Here is a 23,669-nt window from a genome sequence, read left to right on the forward strand (position 1 = left end):
AGGTCTCGAACTGGAATAGTTTAAAAGTTGATTGTCCGCACCTGTTTATTCTGAATTTTTCTTCATGCGCATGTTTTGTATTTTTTTTTAGTAGATTGGGTTTTCCCACTTCCATAGTATCACGTCCGGGCGTTGTCACATACCAGAGCGGTTTTCTGGATTTACCACAAAAAAACAAGTGGTTATGTAGTTTTCGTAGTAGACGCGAAGGAATGTACATGTACATGTACAGTACATGTACAGTATGTGAATAATGCGTGTGTACCTGCGCAAATGTACCGCAGTTGTTAAACGACTGTTTGGGAAGTCGGATGTCAACATGACGTCATCAATTGAACCCTGACGGTCTGATGATTGTCCTTAAAAGGGAGGGGCTTGTTCGATAAAATTGGCCAAGGCCAGGTCGTCTGTTCTCGACAGAGAAGTGTGCTTGCACTGGAGTCACTCCAGTAAAGAAGTGCAGTAATCACGCGTTGTCTGGGCAGACTATACACAACGTTTGACGTGAATTTGTTGAGAAGCAATCTCTTCCAGTCATGGCTGAACGACCAAAGGGCTACGGAATGACGGCAGAACTGGCAGATAAGGTGAGTAGTGAAACCATGGCAGATCGGGAAGCTGAATTGTACAGGTGGTTTCGTGCATGTACATGTACCTGTACATGCATATTGACGTGTACCATTGGGCTTGTATACGCGATACATGTACGTGTACATGTATACGCATGAATGTGTACATGTTCATGTACATGTATGTACTTTACATGTACATGTATTATACGTTCAGTGAACGTATGAACGTTTGTACGTGCTCATGTACATGTACAGTACATGTAATGATGTGCGTACATGTGCATGTACGTACAGGCGCGATGCTGTGGTGCACCAACGTGATGATTGCGTAAAGTGCATGTATTACCCATGAGTTCACCATCGTTCATTGCTCTCGGAGTACACGAAATGCTTCTTACAAATGCTTACTATTTGGTATTCTTTTCCCTTTCAAATTCAGGGCCAGGGGCTTATTACTTTAATTTATCAAACAAATTAAACACTTTTTTCTGTAGAGAGATCAGCACCTTTCCTTTCAGATTACCTTCTTAGTTGTAAGAGACTAGGAAAGGCGTCTGAACGCTTGTGAACGTGAAAGAAACACTTGCCACTGGAAGGAAGATCTTTCTGCCTTTCTGTTGTACGGCTGGGTGTGCACCATACATGTAGATGCACATTCACTATCTACACTGTGTAGGTGCAGGTTGTCTTTTGTTGTGTCAACTCTGAATAGGGTATTTTGTTGCAATTCAGCCTAGAGTCTTGTTTAAGTTTTGTGCAAATACAGAGGTTTGTTAATAATTAGTCATGAACATGCAGGGTGGGTCGTATTTGTAACTTGGTCACGGTTTGGATTTTTTTATTTGTTGGTTTGTTTGGCTTCATCGGGTATAATTTCTTTCACCTCATCTTTATTGTTCGTTCATCAACACAAGTAAATGACTTGTTGAGAAATTCTGAGGCCGTTGTAAAAAGGACTAGGTTTTTCCAGTTGTGTATTCCCCCCCCCCCCGTTTACCATTCTGAATGTTTTCTTTCTTGGCAAAAGTCTTCTTCACCAATAGTGACCCCAGCATTCACTGTAAAAACTGGGTTGTTAAATTTAACACCATCGGTGCTATCAGAGGACTATACCTACACTTTTCACTGTTGATGAATTTTGGTGTTATTTGGTGTTACTTTTAACACCCTCCAGTGCATTGAAGAACTTGTAGGTGTACAAAGTGGCACCGACCGTGTTAAAGTAACACCTTATAGTGTGGTCATCTGATAACACCAAGAAGTGTTGATTTTAACACCAGAGTTTTTACAGTGTTCCTTTTCTGACTGCCACCGAACATAAAAATCACATTACAGTGTAGTTCCCAATGTGTTTTTCATGCTGTTGAAGAACCAATAGGGGCACTCGGCAGTACAAAACGGGCAGACGCCCATTATTCCATTTAAATAAACGAGTTCGTCTGCAGCGGAAGTTCCGACAGAAAAAGGAAGTGCAACATTATTTGGTTTTTTGACTATTCACGCACGTATATGAGCTATCATCTTCCTGCCTACGGTGCAAGGACAAGTTGCTAGGAGAGACGTGTTGCCCCTCCAAAGCAAATACACACTGTCGTGAGTTTTATGGTCCCGTTAACTTGATAACAGGGGAAGGAAGTGCAGTCCAAACACAGGCGTCGGTTTTGTTTTACTGTAACCAAACACGCAGATGTCGTAGAGTTTCATCATAGATTTGGTATCAGTCTTTGGGCCTCAACTGATGCTTCATTCGAAACAGCAATATTCTCGGCACTTGAGGACTACATGTATATTAAAATCTCGCTTCTGTCAAAACAAATTTTAAAAAACGCACATCTGCCAACGTAAAGTACATCTTGAAAATATCTTGGGAAAAAAAGAACTATTAACGACAAACGACAGGAATGGTTGTAAGAAGTCACGAACAGTATAAAAAGCGTAATTTGTCACGTCCAAAGCCGACGTGCACTTGTATTGACTCGACCTCTAGCATGCATGCTCAGAAACAAGATGTTCCCATTCGATGTCAATCTGTGATGAACATAGGTATAGAACATTTCCATGGTGATGAACGGAGAAGACTCACCTGCGAGTGCCTGAAATGTTTGACGGTGTATGTGGCGCGGAGTGCATATCGATCATGCACAATTTAGGGCATCTTTGTGATTTGTATAGAATGGCCATCAAAGTTTGCTTTATATGTCATTGAGTGGAGGTGTTTCTACGGGGGCTTAATATCTGCAGTAGTTTAACTTCAAATTCAAAATAAAAACAATACACGTTATTCTTAAATCACAGAAAGCGCAGTACATGCAAGTCAAACTCTTTCGGTGTATGCAGGTGACGTATCGTGGATAGTTGCCGCACCACGAACTGACCTAACGCGTGTACAAAGTCTATGGACGCTACGTCACTTCATGGTTCACCAAAACTATCCTATTTGTTTATGTTACCAGTCCACCAGGGAATCCATGCTCCATTAATTAAAGGGCCGTGCACTCGTCTTTTCAACAACTTGCCAAATACCAAGCCCCTGTTATCTTTACTTTTTAGTACTTTTCAACATTGTCTGATGGGCGGTTGGGACTGCAGTAACGTTTTCAGTCGGGTTTGTTTGATTGATTTTTTTGTGTGTGTGGTAATTTTTGTATAGACTGCTGCCAAGTATGACCCACGACAGGAGAGGGAAGCGCAGGATTGGATTGAAGCGGTCACGGGGGAGAGGGTACAAGGATCGTTCCAGGAGGGCCTTAAAAGTGGAGTCATCCTATGCAAGTAAGCAAAAGAGATCAGGTTTTCCAAAAAAAAAAAAAGAAGTTCATCCTTGGTGTGTTTTGCACCCTCTGGTTCGGTTATGATGTGATCTTTTATCCTGAAGGTCCAGTCATGTCAAATTAATTCAGTATCCCCTTAAAAATCGTTGCCAACCGCCGTTGGTCACAGCTGTTTTCTTTGTATAAAATTTCCTCGACGCAGAGAACGAACTAGCCACAATTAAACAATCGACTTGTTCGGCGTTGAGAAGGGAATTTTTGTTCAGGTTTCAAAAATTCTTCCCTGGTTTGGTGTTGATGCGTACCGTTTGGTGCTGTGTGATGACTCACTGTGATCTTGCAGGGTTTTGTGACTAATTAATCTTTTCCCGTTTACCATTTTTACCCTTTGTTTTTATAGTCTTAGCACTGCTTTAAGTTAGAGTGCAAGTACCAACTTTAAACTGAAGGTTGTTAAGCATATGTGTGTTCGAGGTTAAAAGCGTCCCCAGGGCAAATGCAGTAACTCTGAATGGAGTTACTAGTTTGGAAATATTGTCACCTTCCTTTTGTTTTGTGTAGGTTGATCAACGCACTGCAACCTGGATCTGTCAAAAAGATCAATGAAAGTAAAATGGCATTCAAAATGGTAAGTGTTTCAAAATTTCACATACTTTATCTCCCCTCCCTTCCAAAAAAGTTCTTACTTTTGACCGGAAGGATCATTTTGTGCAGTCTGAATTTTTTCCTCGATATTTAATGTAAGATTTTAGAGAATGTGGGTCACAATGTCACATTTTGCTCATAAATTACCCAAACTTTTAAAAGATAGAAATACAAGTTTCCTTTGAGAAGGAAATCTCCCTGTGTAAGCTTTAAATTGTATCTTCTGCCCCCACTTTTGTTTATTTTTATTTTGAAATTAAAGATATTCTCTGGTACGATAGTTCTTTCCAAGGTAAATTTCATCGCTGAGTTTTGGTAACAATGGTTGATTTTGGACAGTGCTGTGCTGTGCTCTTACATTTTGCTCTTTTTTTCCATCCACCATTTTTCACTATTTTTACGGACAACATGGTGTGGATGCTTCATCACTTATGTTTTAAATTAATCGACCGAACTTGATTTTCTCTGCCAATTTTTTTCACATCTGTGTTGTAGATGGAAAACATCGGCAATTTTTTGGACGCGTGTTACGCTTACGGATGCCCAAAGGCGGATTTGTTTCAGACTGTTGACCTGTATGAAAACCAAAACATGCCGCAGGTGAGGTTTGGAGATAATTGAGATGACATGTCGCCGGTGATTGTATCGTGTAGAATCAAGTATTTAAAATATACGAAGACTTTTAGATCAAATGGTCGCAGTCGAAACTTTTTCAAACACTTTACCACTTGCTGCTGGGTGCTTTTAAAAATGCAGTGCACACGTACGGGAGATTTTCAAGATTTTCAGTTTTCAAAAATCTTCAAAAATTCATCATTTCATTTAGTGGACGTATACACCCACACGAATGACTGTTTGATACTACTCTAAGCTGACAGGTAACCTTCATTGACTCCTGAATATTTCAGCCAGACCTGCTGCCCTGTAAAGAGAGCCCAGAATAGTGAGGTGTTGCGTAATTTCCTTTGTCCCCAGTGAATATGAGTGGTGTCTTTTCAAACGCGGCTGGATTAGCACGCAGGGGTGCTGTGTCGCTCATCAGTGGGCCCTGGAACACTCTTGTCTGCAGTCACCCGCAGGCGCACTATGCCCAAAACAGTGGTATACTGTAAACAGTGACGGATTACCTTCGAAAAATGCAAGCCAAAAAATGATGGCAATTCTCAGCAGCAGGTCTTTTGTTCTTAGTACTGTCTTTTGTTACACGGACCAGCTCTCTTGACCTATTGCGGCGCTTTGGCTCTGCGTATAAACCCATGGTGCTCCAAACAGGGTTCCCCAGCAGTAAGTTGTTTAATTACACTAAGAGAAAGGTTCTTAGGAAGTTGCATACATGTACATGCATAGAGTAAATTTCACGGATGGACTTAAATTTAGAAGTAACTTTTTGCGATTCTGCACTAATTACTTTATTCATTTTTATTCCCTGTTTCAGGTTATAAATGGGATTCATGCGCTAGGACGTAAGGTTCGTATACGTTGCATTGTGTACAAACGGTCGACTCTTAGCCTATTTTGGCTATGCATTGTTTCAAACTGGCTGGAACTGGACTGGTTGAGCCTTTAACCCTCTCAGATCGTGAAAATAATATTTGAGGAATGAGGAAAGCCAGTAGCTTTAAATTCATTGAGATCTGGACAACATAAAAGAAGGGTTCTCGTACAGTTGCAAATTTCGGAGAATCCTGAAATATCTGATCCCCTCCAAGTGAAAGAGGAGGGTGGTGGAAGGCGCATTACTGTTAATATCAAATTTACGTTTGAAGCTCCAAGGAAGCACTTTAACTTTGATATCAATAATACAATGTGCAGGCTCAGGCAAAGGGATTCAGAGGACCGACACTCGGGCCGAAGGAGTCCCAGGGTAATAAACGAGAATTCTCCGAGGAGCAAATGAGGGAAGGCCGGGGCGTCATCGGTCTTCAGATGGGTAGCAACAAGGGCGCATCACAGTCGGGACAGAACTTCGGACTTGGGCGGCAGATCAAAAGTGATTAGGCGTCTGGCACCGAGACACCGCGCGCACAACAACGGAATATATTCCACATAGTCAGAAATCAGTCAAAATGGGTTTTTCTTTCGCCAATCAATCTTAGAGAATTTGCGTGCTGATTCAACTTCAATACATGTATTAAGTTGCAGTTTGTGTTTATTGCATGGCTGTCACCAAAATTTGATCATAAAAGTCAAGATTGATTCCTACCAAGACTCCGAATCAACATGTTTATCTCTATTTAAGACAATTCAGGCCTTGCGTATGGTAGATATAAATCTCGTGACAGACTTTTTTGCATAATGATGCATTGGAGCCTTCTAGAAGGATGCAACCCTAGCGGTGTTATTTTTGTGGTGCGAAGGGTTTTTGTATAGCATGTCATTTGGCAGCATATATATTTTTCAAAATGTATAATTATACTTACGCGCGAAACGATTTTGTCCTCCAAAAGTGGGTAAATTTTGTTTCTATTAATATTGGTTTGACGGTGTTGTGCAGAACATGCTCAATTAAATTTTTGACTTGTTTATCTAAAATGTTTATTCATGTGTTGGATACAAGAATAGCGGTAGTTTTGTCTTTCTTTATACCTGTGTGCACACAGTTAACACCAAAGAAAACAATCTGTGTCAGCATCATCGGCATTGATAGGTTTTAGACAGGGTTTGTTTTGATATAATATGCATAGCTTACGGGTAGGTTTCCAGCAAAAATCTTGGCATTTTTATTAAACTTTGTTAAATTTGCGGTTTTTGGTCTATGTTGTCATTCGTCCAATGTCGAGCTGTCTCTCGCTCAGCATGATTTCAGTTACGTTTAGACTATAGTTTCATAGAACATGGTATATTTTGTTGTACTACGAAATTGTTACCTGTTGAACATAACTGATTCATGGACACGTTTTGTTTCGATTCAAGCCTAATCACGATAATGCTTCAAAGTATCTTCAGCCAATCAGTGAAAGATATTACAGGCACAATTTAAAAGATCCGTTTTTGTAGTAGCTCAGTTGACTTTCGCGTTGAGGAATTAAAATACAATTTCAGTAATTTTACGCGGTAGCTGAACCTGTTTAAGTAGCGATAAGTTATTCTTGTGCCTTTTTTTAAATTTGTTCTTATGGGTTCAAGCGCTTTTATATTGAAGCAAGGAAATGGCTGAGAGATGGCATGATCTTTGTTTTAATCTCATGCGCTGACGTGGCGGTAATAATTACGCATAAATTTACTTCTTTTTTGGAGGCTACAAGCGTGGAACTTGATAAAAGTAGAGCTGTTTATTCATAATCGACCCATGAAACTGTTAGATTTGACCTCTTAAATAAATCTTAGACCCAGTAACCACTTCATGTGAAGCAACTACAGGTCGTGAACTGGATGAAATTATTTGTACTTTTGGATGTCCACACCCGTTTATTTTAACTTCTTTCAACAAGTTTGCATTTTCGTTATAGGCCGGGTTGCGTGTACTTCCACAATAAAGTGCGTGCGCTGTGAGGTTGGTTTGCCGGTTTGTCATATCAAACGTGAATATATCTGCTGAATCTTGAAGAAAATGACAGTGGCATCTATAACCGTGTACATTTTGAATGGGCCACTCGCGCTTTTGCCACCATGGCTCTTTGTGCACACGCGAGCATTAATAATTTTTCTTTTTTTAAGTAAAAGGGCCATACCGTGCACCGACTTAGTGGTAAAAAGGAAACTAATTCTCACATCGCAGAAATTAAACAGTTGCCAATCAGATATTCTGCTCTTGCTTCTTTATTAGTGAGCAATCTTTGTACCGTTCTCGAAACAACATTTTATTTATTTTATTAATGTGGCTGGCAGGTGGGTGGAGAAAAATCCTTTTTATATTTATGTATGTAATGTCATATCATCGGACCTCCCGTTAACCGAGGTCACATGACTAATCACTAATGTTGCCCATATATGTCCATCAGGTCTCTTTTATGGGCGTTCCTTCCATAGCTCCGAAGTTTTGGTTGAAAACGTTTCTTTAAAATTTGGTCTTAATTAAGAAAAACAAAAGCGACATCACTATCACCTTGAGTTTGTAACTAAAACCAACACACACCTCGTCTACGTTTGATGCAGTTTCAGTGTATAGCCAAAAGGTTTCTCCATCCTTGTGATGCAGAACCCTTGCCCTCAAACTCTGCCTTAACGCCGTTGAACTTTCATAAAGCTTCTTAATCTTCTGCAGTTTTAGTCCACGAAATGGAGTCCTGTGATGAAATGTCAACTAGTGTCATAATCTAAGGTCTTATTTTTGGCTGTAGATTTTTGGTTTGGAAGGATTGGAACAAACCGGTTCCTACCTCCTTCGTTGGTTCACTTTCTCCTTTCCTTAACCACCCCTATTTGAGACTAATTGTAAATCAGGGAATGAAGCTCTAATACCGAGCAGTTAAATTTTGACCCTTTTTTAAAATACAGACTTTTTGAGACAGACATTGATGTCGCCCGATGACCTCGTTTTTGTAACTGAACCCTAGACATCTCGTCCATGTTTTGGGTGAAATTTGCCGCGGTGTTCAGTCAGTCCGATATTAGGCTCACAATTAGCCTCTCTTGCAAAGCCGACTGGGAATGTTCCAATCTTCAATTTCTTGGAAAAGCTATTCTCCACTGGATAGGCCAGCTGTTGATCACAAAGTTCGTTTTCCGTGTTTCATGCTGTTTACATCAGTATGAAATCGTGTAATCATGATTAACTTTTTTACGATTTTGCTTGCAGCAGAAGTTTTTAGCGGAAAAAAATCGACTTAATAAGCTGTCATCTGTTGTCGGACGGTACAAAGACAAGCAGGCTGGCAAACAGTGATTTTTATGGTGCTGCCAACATCGATAGAAAGTACAGGTACAATCCAAACACAGGCGGTACCGTCTTCTACCCTAGGTTTAGTTTTATTGTCACCAAACGTTTACGAATGTCGTTACGTTTCAATATAGATTTGACAAAATGAGCTTCGACTCGCTCTTCATTATAGTCCACAGTATTCTAGTCATTCTACTGGAGGACTCTCGCTTCTATAGCTAACATGCAAAACTGTTATGTCTCCACAGGCCAAAGGCAAACGGGAGAAGACAGAAGTGTATTAAAGGTATCGAATCCCATTTGAAGTGCGCCTGCGTTGAACTAATGCGGTAATGCTTGCACTCTGCAAGGTACGCGTATTTTGACGCACTTCGTGGCGCGAAGTGCGCATGGCTCTTCTTGTATACCCAGCAAGAAATGAGGCCGAGGGGTGCCCCCCCCAACATGTCCAATCCCTATACACATTCCAGACTATTGTCACTTATCACATCCCCCCAAGATGTCTGAAAGGAATTCCCCAGATTCCTGCGAGACAATGACCAACACAAAGCGGGGGGGGGGTTCTGCATATGTCTTCTTGTATTTGTGTAGGCACCCACCGTAAACTCACAGCTTGTGTCCTCTAAGTTGCAGTGTGAGCGCAAGGGAAAAAATGGGATTCAAGAGTAAAGTTTACTCTTTCGGTCAACTTTGATTGGGGTGTCTATACAGAGAGTAAATATATGCAGTGAGAACATTTCAAATTAAGAATTGAAATCTCACCAAATTCTCGGAGTGCATAATCTAGTACAACAGATGCAAGTCATGATACTCGGTGACGGTGTACAGGTTCTCAGCGGCAACACTTCTGTTGAATGATTCGGAATCATTGATTCCATGCGTCTATTTCTCTGAGGGATTCCATGTTGCGTTAAAAGCTGGCTCAATTGTCTCTTTAATCGTCCTTCTTGTCTCAACTTCGCGCCACCCTCAAACTTGCACAGCCCGGCCTTAAATTACTTCGTAAAATCACAGGTCCTTTCAACATTTTCATATCATCGTAGTTAATGGTTTACTCAAAGTCAACTTCCCGGCTTCTTTGGTTTTTGTTTTTTTGTTTTTGTTTTTTTTGTTTTGTTTTTGTTTGTTTGTTTGTTTGTTTGTTTTTTATTGTGTAAAGGTAGAACTACTCTTCACCATTAGGAGGGGGTTTTGACTTCAGGGACGATCTGAGAAAGGTGAAATGATTTATCCCCGCGCAGCAGTGCATCCAGCTTTTCAATTTATGGGGCAAATTCAAAAAGCGACTGCGGTTTGGGGCTCATTCAACTTGATGTTGGGAAAGAAAAAAGATATGCCAAAAGCCTTATCCACGCCCCCCGAAGTCCTTGCTTTTATTTCATTAAAAAAAAAAGAGCGGGGGCAAGAGGAGTTTACCCATGGGAAAAATGCTCACCACTCCCCTTGTTTTTTTAAGTGAAAAACACCATCATTTTAGAAATGGTACGACCATCTTTATACTCTTTTGTGGATGAAACAAATGGGCAATTTTAGAACTTGAAAAAGACCTCATGATTTTGCCCTCAGGCTCACCCCCAGACGCAACTGAGGGATACGCCACTTATGATTACACATGTGTAGGCGGAGGTGCAAAATGGTGGCTGTGGCTTCTTGATGATTCAGAACAAGTTTATTGCTTGGGCGCAAATTTACGAACGGGGTCAAACGGATATGACCAGAGATGGACAACTACTGCACAAAAAGTGGCTGGAGCAGGCAATCTGCGATTTTGGTGAGCGCGAAGTGGTAAACAGCTTCTGTTTTAGTCGTTGAAACACAGGAATCAGTATTCCTTCGGCTGATGCTAACTTTCAAACGTCCTTGACAATTGAGTAAGAAATGCCTAAGACGTGACGTCACGTACCTAAAATTATTTCGCGTCATATTATCGACGGCCGGTGCATGAGCGCCATGCGTGGTTTGGACGAACGCAATGCGGCGCTACGCGCCCGTGGAAAACAGCACTGCCGGCTGAGAAATCAAATGTCGATAAGAAAATCAAATCAGTGCTCTGAAATATGTGATTGCCGAGCTTTCGGTAACTGAGTACCTTCTTCAAGGCAAGCAGATTCAGTTCCTTCCATATTTCTCTGAGAAATCAAATGACCGGCTTGAGCCAGTGGCGTAGCTAGGATTTTACTAGTGGGAGCGTAAGGGCCCCGGGGCATCAGCATCTTATGGGGAGGCACCAGCTTTCAGCGGTGTGAATTTTTGAGGGGCAAGCTTTTGTTACCCTTGTTCAATATCCATTCATTTATTTTGATTGTTCTCCCTTTTAGGGCGCCGTTTTGAATTCATTTTGGTTGTTATCAAGTAAAAAAAAAAATTCGTCAGAATCCGCCTTATTTTTTCATGAAATAGTCGTTGATTATGAGTTGCGTAGGCGGGGCGGACTAGATACATGTAGACCAGTGACTAGGCACGCGGGTCACGACATCGACAACGACAAGTGCTCTCCGAACTCTGCCCTATCGTGTCACAATTATCATATCACACAGAGCTAGCTTGACGCAACGGCGTGTCCTGTTTTGCCCTTCTTGAAGTGAAGTTCTGTATTGGCATTCAGCTGCAGGGTTGATACTACTATAGTGTCCTTGCTCTGTGATACTACTAGTCCACGTAATTTCTCCAGTTTTGTCGTCCGCATCATCACCACAGTACCGAGCGACATGCCGATGAACAAAGGCCGAGCGTACGGTTTCTCTGCCGAGCTGGAGAGAAAGGTGAGATCCGTGAGATCATGCTAACGTTAACGTTTGTACGCCTATCTGAATCTAGTTGGCAAAGCTTCCAGGAAACATCTACTACTAGTACTAGGCCCTAGGCTATAGTACCTGTCTCAAAGTATCTGGTTGGGCAACTTGAGTTTTGTCAAGGTCTTACTATCATAGTACTACTACTAGGCCCTGTACCTGTCTCAAAGTATCTGGTTGGGCAACTTGAGTTTTGTCAAGGTCTTACTATCATAGTACTACTACTAGGCCCTGTACCTGTCTCAAAGTATCTGGTTGGGCAACTTGAGTTTTGTCAAGGTCTTACTTAGGTCTACATCCGTGCAGTACAAGGCAGCAACTACAATGATCTACGTTACATGTAGGCCAGTGTATTTTTTAGGCCTATGCAAATGTGGAAAGAGTTCCATTTTATATCCAACCAGCATGCGGATATTTTGTGAGACTGGACTGAAAAATTGTATTTTCTAAGTGTGTTTCAATATTTTCCCTCCTAATTTTGTCTCCTTAGGACATGTTATCACTTTCTGATAGCTATTAAACCATGCTAGGGCAAATCGGTGATGTCCATATATGGAACTCTTACCCTACCAACACCAACAAGTATTTTTCTTGTCTTGGTGTCTTGAAACAACAAATCATTTGTTTGCATTCCAAATATGAACAATAGGGCCTATCAGTGTTCCAAGTTTCTCTTACATGGCATAGCAAAGGGGGCAATCCCATCGGAGTTCATGTTTTATGTAAGTCACGATTTCCCCTTGTCTTGGCTGCGTAATAAGCATAAGACTTCCATCACACTGGATGTTCCAATTGTCTTCACTTCCTTGCGCATTTCAGCTGAAAACACGGTCATCAGGAGGGAATATTTCAGGATGTCATAATTTAAAAGTGATGTAGTGCTAGGCATTGTTTCGTCTCTCTGCTTTGTTAATTGAAACTGCTTGTTTTCACATGGCCTGCACTCATTTGTCATTGACCCAAAAATTGAATATGTTTCTCAAGGCTTCCCAGAGAAGTTTGACCAATCCAGGGGAAATAAGCTGGGTTTGAAACGTATTTTTAAAGAGTTCCATAACAAACAACACCAACTTTCCCTTAAAATATTATAGCAACCATCAGAAAGTGAGAACATGTCATAAAAGTGAAATTTAGCTGAGAAAATTACAGAGCATTTACTACTTTTCGGACAAGTCTCATCTATTAGGTTTGTTTACAGGTTTAAATGTGCATACGTTTGTACACGTAGAACGTTCCTAAAAAATCTTAGGGCATAGATATAGTTGGGACATTGTAAACAGACGTTAAACCAGGAAAGTCCCCAGTTGAGACCTGCAGGAGTCTTTAGTTTATCACCATGTTTTCACATGTCACTAGGTCTTAAATTGAAAGCTTTTTCACCCTACCGTTTGGTTCCCCTTGGGTTGAGCACACTGCACCTAGCCTGCAGTCCCATGCAATGACCAGATAGTGAGAAACTCAGAGGCAACCTGAGTTGTCCACAAACCCAAGCTATTTCAAGGCTAGAGCTGACAAAAGAATACTCCCACCCATGATGCCAGCCAGTCTTTCCAAAAGTAATTACAGGAGCTTGAAAATTTTGGGATCTGGTTTTGAATATGTGTAAACAATGCAGCTGTGACGTGGAAACTTCATCCTTGGAGTGTAACTTGGAAGTAATCCAGGCCCACATTCCAATAAAACCGTGCCCCCTGCAGCTGTGATATTAAGTGCAGTGCTTCTTGTTTTAATCATCCACATTGCATGGCATCACGCTCTCAGTGACACTGAACTTCCCGAAGCAGGACTGGCGAGGTGGCTACCTCACTTTTAAGTCTCTGAGGTGTTTTATTCTTGTTAGTTGATGAATGGAGTAAATAACCTGTTAAGTGATGTTGCTCTTTTATGGCCTCGCTCCATGGTGCAGTTATCTGAGAGTGAGACCATGAACGGACAATACCAGCTGACTACTGGACCGAGTCTAGTGATTTGCTGGTCAAGGGCCTCTCTTCTGATGCAGTTTTTGTAACTTAGTTTTTTGTAATGTGCAGGTAACCCAGTCAGCATTTTTGCTCTTGAGGTTGCCCAGATTAATTTGCATCAAGCTCACTTTAATTTCGAGAGGAACATTTTGAAAGTTCTACATTATTGTAATAGTGAAAGAATTACATGTACACAGGAGGACATAAACTCAAGTGTGTCATGACCTCAGATGGCAGCTCTGTCCCTGGTTGGAAACCTTGAAAACGCCCTCCAAATCAATTGAGGGAAGTTGTAACTTGTGGAAAAGTTGAAGCTCAAACTAAGGAAAATGCAGATACCATTTTGTGTAGAAATCTTTTCATGAGTCATTTAGTTGTGTTGTGCTTTATCGGTTTGTTTCATTTTCGCTTTAGTTTGCAAAGCCTTTTATTTAGCGGAAAGTAACTGGCTGGAAATCCTCTAATCAGTGCACTCCGATCTATTGTGTAATGAAGATTTTTGTTGAAGATGTTTGTTGAAGTACGCACTGATACTGATAAGTACATGTTTAATTCACAAGACTTTGTTGTTCATGAAGACGGTACATGTACCAATATGTACCAGTTCATTGAGTAACTGGTACGTCCGGCATATGAAGAACTGGATAAATGGAACAAGGACTGCCCACCTAAGGAACTGGGTCAGTGACGATACATTCTGCAGGGATAGAACTGAAATTTTGGTTCAGACTGACTAGGAGGAGCCAGGGTCAAGGTTCACCTGGCACCATACTATTGTCAAGAAGGCAGGACCAACGTAAAAAGCCATACCTTCTTGAGTGATCCTTGGATGCATATGTGTGCTAGTCTGAAAGGTTGCCAAAAATTGATAAAATAGTATTATTATTTTATATCTGGTAATCAAACCAAGTATTCTTTGAAAACACTGTAGCTCACAAGTGTGAAGAAACCTGTAGAGAGGAGAAATTGAGAGGCCCGAATGGAGGTTTCCCTTACAATTCAATAAAGACAATTACCAGTAGATGTGAAATGTTTTACTGGTAATTTCAGCCTTGAAGCCTAGAGAGAAGTGTCATATTAAACTTTAAACCAAGCTCAGTTGGATGAACATAAAAAACATCCGCGCATGATTTTACATGTAAGCACAGATTGCATACTGTACTTTTGATAAGAGCTGGAATAATTATGCTTTTGCTTGGCTGCGCATAACTACATGTACTGTACATGCATGCACTCTTCGTTCATGTCACACTGTTGAGTTTGGCTCAATGTCTAAAGTGGACCTGTGACTTGAGAACCAGACATTTTAAAAACCCTGAGTGCAACAGGTTGCTGAAGGTTACAGGAGTTCAATATTCTTCTTGGCTGGGTACTAGAGGGGAAAACTGCATACCTTGTTTGTGCCTGGTTGCCTGCATGAATGCTCCTTCATAACATGTCAATAATAGTAGAGCCATTGTGTATTCAGGGAAGCAGGTCTTTGCATTGAGCATTTATGATCCTTTCTGTGATGTAGTGACAGGCAAACCTGTTTACATTGCAGGAAATTACAAAAAGTCAAGTAGGCTGACAGCAAGTACATGTATATTACCTCAAAATACCCATTGTTTGCCCAAATCTGTGCCTGATCGGCAGATTACGATGATATGAATGTGTCATTTATCATCACAACTAGCCATATTTCCCCCAGATGAAGGTGCTCGGTGCCAGAAGCTCACTGTTAATTTTCCAAAGAGAACTGTTCCACTGTTGTTTATATTCTCTCTGCTCTGCAGTCCTGGTACACCGTACATGTAGGTCTAGGCAGAATCCCAGTATTTATTTTGCAGCCCAGCCTTATGAGCCATACTCTACACTGTAGGTTCACCTCCAAGTTTTTATTCCTGGAAAAGACCAATGTTCTCATGTTGCCTACAAGTACCACTTTTATCAGTGACCAAAGTTTGCACAAATGTCATGTTTTGGTTAGTTTTCAATTTTATGTCAGATTCGTTCAAAATGGAGATTTGTATCATTCATCTTAAATAGGGTCGTAGATGTACATGTATGTTCATGTAGTATTTAGTGGTAATATCAGGTGTTCTAATACCTGCGTGGGATGTTGAATACTTTGTCAATTGTTCTTTTACCTTTGTACTGATGGCCAGCTATAGTTAAATAAGCATCCACTTGTAGTAGGAAAAATATGACCATGACATCAACATACAGCAGACCTAGTAATATGGACACACCCTTGATGTACAAAATTTGATTTAGCATATCCTTGTAAACAAGCTGTTGTTAAATCCTGTTAAATTGAGGATGGTTCCTTGATGGTGGGGGAGCTGCTTTTTCAAATTGTGCATCATCGTTACCATGGTTACCATTACCTTTTACCAGAGATAATCAAAGTACATGTATTTGTCAATGATGTGTTTCTTTTTGTTAGAAGTCATTTTGTCAAATTGAGTCATTTGAGTGAAAATGTGAATAGCACAATTTTCATTCCCTGGTGAAACATGAAGACTTTGGACCAGAGGTTATAAATACCTCTTGACTATTAATCCCCCATTTGCATTACACTTGCTCTCTGTTGGCTCAAGTTTTTTTGGGGTGGCATCACCTATTGACATAGCCCTTGGGTAGGGTAGGGCTGCCTTTTGTGTCGGCTGGTATGTCAAGTGCAAGGGGTCAGTTTCCTTGCATCGGTCTGTGCGTGGACCTGTCAGGGTGTCAAGTACACCAGTTAATAATTTGCACATTCCAGCCATTGACTTTTAAAAAGGCACAACTGCACTCAAACCGTGTACCAGCAAAGCCTTGGGGAAAACTCGTCAACTTGACTGGGTAGCAGACATATTTTCTACCCCACACATTGTATTTTTACCATGTACATGTACATGTACAGCACTGTACATGTACATGTACAGTACTGTACACTGTTGTTTAGGCCTACACAGTGGGACTTCAGCACATAGACCCTTAGATAATACACCTGCTTGGCTTTTCCCTGTTGCAATGCTGTGCACATTCATTGACACATTCCTCTGGATTGAGCAGGTTGATGTACATGTACAGTGTATGGAGCTGGGTTGGCAGGTTAACTTGATGTCTCAGTCCTGCCGCTACCTGTACTTGTATGCAGACTGAAATCAACCATGACTCAACAAACACCAGACTGTAGCTCCTCCTACCTTTCCTCATCTTCCATACATGTACATGAACCACCATCATGTGCCTGATATGTGTCCTTATGTCCTGCTGGTGTCATGTGAAATGTTCCCCCCCCCACCTGGACACATTGTTCAGTTGCTATTGCTCAATGCGCATGTGGTGGGCTTTAATGAATGTGGGTTGGTGTATCCATTTTTCATGGAAACGGAACCTTTTTACATACTTGTAAATGCAACATGGGAATACTGTGGATAATGACACTGTGTGTTTGTGACTAGCACAAACAGTCAATTATCAGTGAACTTTGACTCCATTTTTGTTTGCCTAAGATGGTCTGAGTCAGAGTTTACCCATGTGTACTTCTTTGAAACTGTGGCTCATTTTTGGAAAACCTCACATGTCACTAGCTAATAAATAAGAAACATTCGAAAGTAATGTATTCAGTTTTCCTGTCATAGTTGTATAATGTTTACGGTTTCCTTTTCCAAGGTCTTCTAAATTGCCCTTTTGAAAAAATTTGGTTCCAATTTTTGTTTTTTTCAGTCCAGAGCCACTTACGCCGAAAGACTTGACAAGGAGCTTGAATGCAGGGCATGGATTGAAGCCATTACAGGGGAAGAACTTGAACCGGTGGAGAGTGGATGGGATAACTTCTCTGCTGCCTTGAAGAATGGCGTCATTCTGTGCAAGTAAATGATCAAATATGTCACCGGAAAGGTTAACCTCTAGAGCACATAAATTTCAGTAAAGTTTAGTGCACATAAGCATTTTGTGTACCGTACATGTACATGTGAGCATGGTGAGTGACCAGACACATACATGTAGTGGAGAAAGAAAACATGAGGAAGTCATATTTGGATGTCAGTTTCTGGATTTTTTTCCGTCTGAATTTAGCCCTTTGTATATACATGTATATATTGCTTTTTAAATCCTCTAGATTCCAACCTAGTGCAGTGTAAGTCCTCCTGTGCAAACATCTGTTTTTGACAAATTTGTCCTCTCAGTCAAAATCAACCAAGAAAGCAGCACTGGATGGCTGTGACTGTCAGTAAAACTCAATATAGCTCTGTTCTTCGACTGTTGATGATTGATAAGTCAGCTACATGTACATGTACTTGTTCATGTCCCGATCATCTCCTTAAAAAAATTGTCTTTTGATATTGGAATGTGACTGGTCATACGATGACCAACCAGAATTATGATGTGACTGTTGGTGACTGGCCTGTGTATAAATAAAGCAGTGGCAGTAAGTGGCATTTTTGGCAGTTTGTGACGGAAGGGGGAATAAACAAATGGCATTGGCGCATATTACAAACTTCAAGAAAGTTGGGGCACCAAGCCGCTGTAGCCAGTATGGTATCTGGGCTAGGGCGGTATATTTCTCTTATTTGTTTCACATTGCCTTGTTTTGCAGGTTGATAAATGTGATCAGTCCCAGAAGCGTCAAGAAGATTCATGACAGCAAAATGGAGTTCAAAATGGTAAGAAAGAAGGTTGCAGTGGGTCACTCTGAAAGTGATATAATGGGTTTCAGCTGTGCCCTTCAGTTGATAACTTAGTGTGAAGCACCAAAAGACAACTTTGCAGTGGTACAAAATTTGTCAAAATATAAAGAATCTATAAATTGTTATAAATCCGTGTTGATGTATGTAACTGTTCACATACTGTCAGATGGAGAACATTGGTAACTTCTTGACAGCGTGCGAGAGCATTGGCGTACAAAAAGCAGATCTGTTCCAGACCGTGGACTTGTTCGAGGGACGTAACATGAACAGTGTAAGTTCCTCACCCCCTCCATGAGGACCCTCCGCCTCCTAACCCCTTCCAAGAAAAAAATCATGGATTTAAGAGTGAAAGATATTCCTTGCAATTTCATCTGTTAAAAAAGTAATGCCTTTCACCGTTAACTTTATTCATTCAAATAAATTCTCTCAGAGCTAAGAAATGCAACTCACCTGTTATCATTCATCACCTCAGTTATTGAGATCAAACTCAAAAGTTTTACTCATCGAATTATCTCTTCAACGCAGTATCAAAAACTTTACCCTTTCTTTCCCATTGTAGGTTCTGACGGGGTTGGAAGCTTTGGGCCGAAAAGTAAGTAAATTCTCCACATGAAACCTATGAAATAGCAATCGGAAGCGGCAATTTCCATCAAGTTTGGCAGTTGTAACTGAGGAGGAGTTCAAACATTTGTAAATTTTGAGTCATTGACCCTTACTCTTTCAGATCCTTCAAAATCCACCTGTTTTGTAGGAATGTGTAAGATGGACGAAAAGGTAGACCTCAGTCACTTCTGCTTTGCGTGGGGCTTGGTGTCCCTTGACAGTGATAGTTGGGGCTGGATTACATGTACATGTAGGTGTCCCTTTAACCCAATATGCAAATCAGTCGTTCAAGCTCAACTTCACGTTAGACCCCAGTATCAATTTCATTTCTCTGAAGCCTCATATTGTACAATGACGCTTAGAGATTCATTCCTAAGCTTTACTGAAAAGGAGGGATGCTGAAAGTTTTGAAAACTGTGTGTGATACTTTATGGGCCTCAAATTTTGTTGTAGGGCCCAAATTGTTGGAAGCCTGAAATTTTCTGTATGACCATGGCATAGGGCCCAGGGTGCCTGTTGAATTAGCCACCTTCGGTTATGGTGCAAGAAAAGTACTGGTGGAAGGATGCTAGACTTGATTTCCGCTTCTCACCACACATGTTACATTTTGCTCGCTGTCCGGCCAGGCTCAGCAGATTGGTTTCCGGGGGCCCACCTTTGGCGCCAAGCCTTCCTCAGAAAACAAGCGAGAGTTCTCGGAGGAGACGCTGAAGGCCGGCCAGAACGTCATCGGTTTGCAGATGGGCACCAATCAGGGGGCCAACCGGTCTGGTATATCTTACGGCAGCAGGAGACAAGTGTACGACCCACAGCTAAAAAAATGAGATCATGACTCCTCTTGCAAACACATTAAGAGTGTACTGCTTGTCCTTGTGTGTAGATCTAGCCAGATGTGTTTTTGATAGAGTATATATCTGGAATGCCCTTGTAAGTTACACTTCGTCAATTGAGATGTTGCTACACCCTCCATCTAGTGGTAGGCCTGTTGATCTGCACTGACATTTAAATTACAGGGTTTTATATAGCAACTCAAAGATAGATAAACGCCAGCATAATCTGGGGAAAATTGAGGGGTGACACGGGGCATGGTGCCCCCTTTTAAACCATGAAACCCTGAAGGTTTGAAAACTGACATAGGAATTAAAGGATTTGGGACTTTCAGGGTTAGACTTACTAGTAGGTTGGAGAGGTAGTGACTTCTCTTAGTCTCGTTTATCATGTCATATGATTCCTTTGTGTTAAGTTATGCATTGATACTTAAACAGACCAGGATGTATGCCATTGTTGCTGGTAGTTGCTTAAACATGCCTAAACTAATGCACATGAATCTAGCCTGCATGATCAAGCACATTTAACCAGGCAGTTGTTGAATAGACGAGCAAATCTTTAGCCTGCTATTTACACGTACTATGCAAACTATTGTTTTGAATTATTGCAGCCAAGACATCCTTAATTTCAACGCTCTAAAGTTTGTATTCAAGAATTTTGTACATGCAGTTTAGAGCCCTTTATTGGACAGAGTAGAAACTACTTCATTTCCCTGTTGGGAAATATTGTGGTAGAGCATGGTGTGTCACAAATTGTTTTTAGAGTTGAAAGGTGACGGAAACAGGTGTTTTAAACGTGACATTGATACATGAATATCGTATGTTTTCACAAGACTAATTATTAAGTGCTGTGCATGTATTCAGATAGTTTTTATGACGGGACAGAGGGTTAAATCATATTGCTTTCAAAACTTTTGCTAATTGCCGTGGGAAAAGATGTCAAGAGGTCCGAGATTAGACGTAAGATTTCTTATGGTGCCCCAAAAGAAATGTTGGTGTTTACCAAAAATTGGAGCTGAAGGTGCTAAAAACAAAATGTTGGATGAGATATTGTATCTTGCATCACATTTACATGTACTTACAAATTATCATAGTTAGCTATTTTTTATATATCTTCACCAGTAATAACTAATATGAACTAGCATGTGTGTAATTTGTGTACTGTATATGTACATGTATGAAGTCCTATTTTACAGTGTCACTGAGGCACTGTGTTTCCTGTTGTTCCTACAATGCAACACTCTCTCATAATCTAAGGCAGATGTACAGGTACGAATACTTACCATTGAGGACAATAGACTCACCTCTGAGGACATCCTTTGTTCCCAGAGCATTCTGTTCGTCCATGATATTGTTCCTAATTTAATAGGATTTCATATTTTTTGTCTCTATGCAGTTCCTATTTTTTCTCCATTTCAAATATACTGCACGGTAGTCTGGCTTGGGTAGGGTCTACTGGGATTTATTTTCTTATTTCCTTAGTGGTCAAATAACATGCCAGTCTGCCCTCCATATCAAAGTTAAACCTATGCACATTATATGACCAAATGTTCATTCCTTCCATATTTTCAAACAAAAACAGATTCAGACGGTACCCATTGTCTGAGGTATATTTTGAAAAGTTCCTTGAATTATCCGAGCTTCAGTTGCAGTCACTTCCTTTGTTACCATTTGGATGGATGTTGACAATTATTCCTGGCCTGATTTGCTGCTATCAGGAAATGATAAACTGTTCCCTCTGTTCCATATTTGTTACAGTATGTTTCATGATATAACCTTGTGCAGTTACAAAAAAATCCCATTCTGCAATTCAAAAGTTAATGTTTGTATTTAATTTGTGGGCAAAATTTCAAGCCGTCAAATTGTGAGAAAATTTTGAAATAACTCATGCCACGTCTATTTTTCTACAACAATTAAAAAAAGATTGCCGTTTAAATTTTTTAAGGATTGTATGATGGGTATTGTCAATCGTGTTTTTGCACAGTCAGACCGAGAAAAATAATATGTACCTTTGAAAGTCTACAAGGGGCGTGCAGCCATATTTCAGCTGGGGAGATCGGATTTATTTTGGTAACAAGACCATCATCTTGTAGGGCACAGTTACAGCGAGAGAATGTCACAGATGGTTTCTGAACGTTGTCAAGATCTTCACCCATTTATTAGCTTGAAATAGCTGTACAGGTACTTTCAACGACTTACTTTTCATACCAACATACTGGTAACGCATGCACCATTTGGTTTATTTCTCATCTGCATTGCACATAAATATTTCATAGGCTACAACTGTGCACTGTTTGGCGACAGTCATGCACTTCCCTTAGTCGCCCGGACATTTGAAATGGACAGTATTAGAAGCAGCTTTGTTATTTATTACTAGCAAGATGCTACCATGACAACCAGTTGGCACGGTTACATGCAGTAGGCAACATTATATCAGAGCTGGTTATTACATCTGCAAAATCTACATTTTGTGCCTGCAGATTAGGGGACAGCTGAGTGGCTCATTGAGGTTGATATCATATTATCTGTATAGCTTTGTTACACGGTTTGCATGGTTTATTATTTAAAGGCAGTTGAAAGCCAAAGTAAGTCTCTTAATTTGTGTTTAAATTCCATCCTAGTTCAGGATTGTGTCAGATAAATTTACGAGTACAATTCCATATTCAAGCAACAATTCCAAATGATTTTAAAATCAGTGTTGAAATTTTCATTCATAATTCATATCAAGGCAAAAAAGTGTTTGTAACTGTTACTCGGTATTCCGTCAGTGTCAGCCAAGTGGGTTTTTTTTCTGCAAGCTTTAACATTTGGATTTACAATTTTGAAACATTCTGGCATTCCAATCAAGAATATTCATTCCAGTGGTTTTTCCATTGTCCAAAGACATTTTTAAATGTACAAAAAGTAATGTGTGCTCAAAGTTTACCCTCCACCCAAGTACGGATTTTATTGCTTGTAATTCTTAGCATTGCAAAGTTGAAGAGAAGCAGTAGTTGTATTCAGTTTTTATGATTTGAAATAAAAAGATTAGATATTTGCATTTTTAATGAATTTGCAAAACTGGTAGTGAGCTGTGTCAAAAGGGTTACAGTAGCAGGAGTGAGATTTCTCTTTAGCTGATTTCAGCTTTCTTTGCTTTGGATTTCAGCTTTTTTCCCTCACTAGCCGTGTACAAAAGTAGAGGAGATTTTCACAGTTCAGCCTTTTTACGCCTTTTTTCGGCTGTTTTCAGCTATTTTTATCATTGGTCAATCTCACCCCTGCAGTAGGTCATGGCCATTCATCCTTTGACATTTTTAAAAAGTTCCTTTTCCGTAATCAGTCATATTTATATCATTCCCAGCATCATAAGTTAGTGTCATCAAAATGTTCCCTTTGAAAGCGGCATTGCTTGATAATGCAAGAGGGATCCAAAGTCTCGGATGATCACTCTGAAGCTTCGAATCTGTGTTTTATCATGACACGAGAGACATCTCCAGAACAAGGAAACTAAAGTATCCAAAACTCAAGCTGTGGACCTACACAGACACTTCTACTTTCATTCATGAGTGCATTTTTGGTGTATGAAACAATACTATCACACTTCCTTTCAAACAATGACAGCATGTCACATGCAAAGAATGTCAGGGTACAGTTTGGGGACATATTTTAATGTGAGACATTCTAATTATTAAAGACCCAAGAAAAAGTCTCGCGGTGTCTGTGGACAAATGTTTTAGCAGATTGTGGCCCAAATAAATTGTCAGTGGTGCTGGTTTCCTTCATACTTCGTACTCTCTCCATATTTCTTGGAGGGTAATACAAAAGAGCGTGCCGTGTTACAGCTTTCTATTCTCTACGGTTCTCCTTTGAATACACACACTTCAGTTTCACAGCAGGTGTTGTTATTTGAGAATGTTGTTTCCGGAGTGAAATCGCAGCTTCTTTCCTTTTCTTGTTTCCTCGTGTGTCATTACTACTCACTGAAGCCTATGAGAAGACAAGCGAGGTGATCAAAGTGGCTTTTAAGCTGAAGATGTCA

At 40.4% G+C, this 23,669-nt stretch overlaps 2 protein-coding genes across 2 annotated transcripts; both read left to right on the forward strand.

The window, feature by feature from the left end:
- Positions 1–348: 348 nt before the first annotated feature.
- Positions 349–7,342, forward strand: LOC110989560 (muscle-specific protein 20-like). Its single transcript, XM_022254044.2, has 6 exons — positions 349–587; positions 3,223–3,344; positions 3,905–3,971; positions 4,484–4,588; positions 5,424–5,456; positions 5,801–7,342. The coding sequence occupies exons 1-6, from the start codon at positions 537–539 to the stop codon at positions 5,984–5,986; spliced, it is 564 nt and encodes a 187-aa protein (XP_022109736.2). The 5' UTR covers positions 349–536; the 3' UTR covers positions 5,987–7,342.
- Positions 7,343–11,271: 3,929 nt separating this feature from the next.
- LOC110989555 (muscle-specific protein 20-like) lies at positions 11,272–22,695 on the forward strand. Its single transcript, XM_022254033.2, has 6 exons — positions 11,272–11,569; positions 17,257–17,402; positions 18,128–18,194; positions 18,385–18,489; positions 18,778–18,810; positions 19,448–22,695. The coding sequence occupies exons 1-6, from the start codon at positions 11,516–11,518 to the stop codon at positions 19,643–19,645; spliced, it is 603 nt and encodes a 200-aa protein (XP_022109725.1). The 5' UTR covers positions 11,272–11,515; the 3' UTR covers positions 19,646–22,695.
- Positions 22,696–23,669: the final 974 nt, after the last annotated feature.

This window comes from Acanthaster planci, linkage group LG12, assembly GCF_054643075.1.
Source record: "Acanthaster planci isolate LZ-2023a linkage group LG12, COTS_SCS, whole genome shotgun sequence".
Classification (NCBI taxonomy): Eukaryota; Metazoa; Echinodermata; class Asteroidea; order Valvatida; family Acanthasteridae; genus Acanthaster; species Acanthaster planci.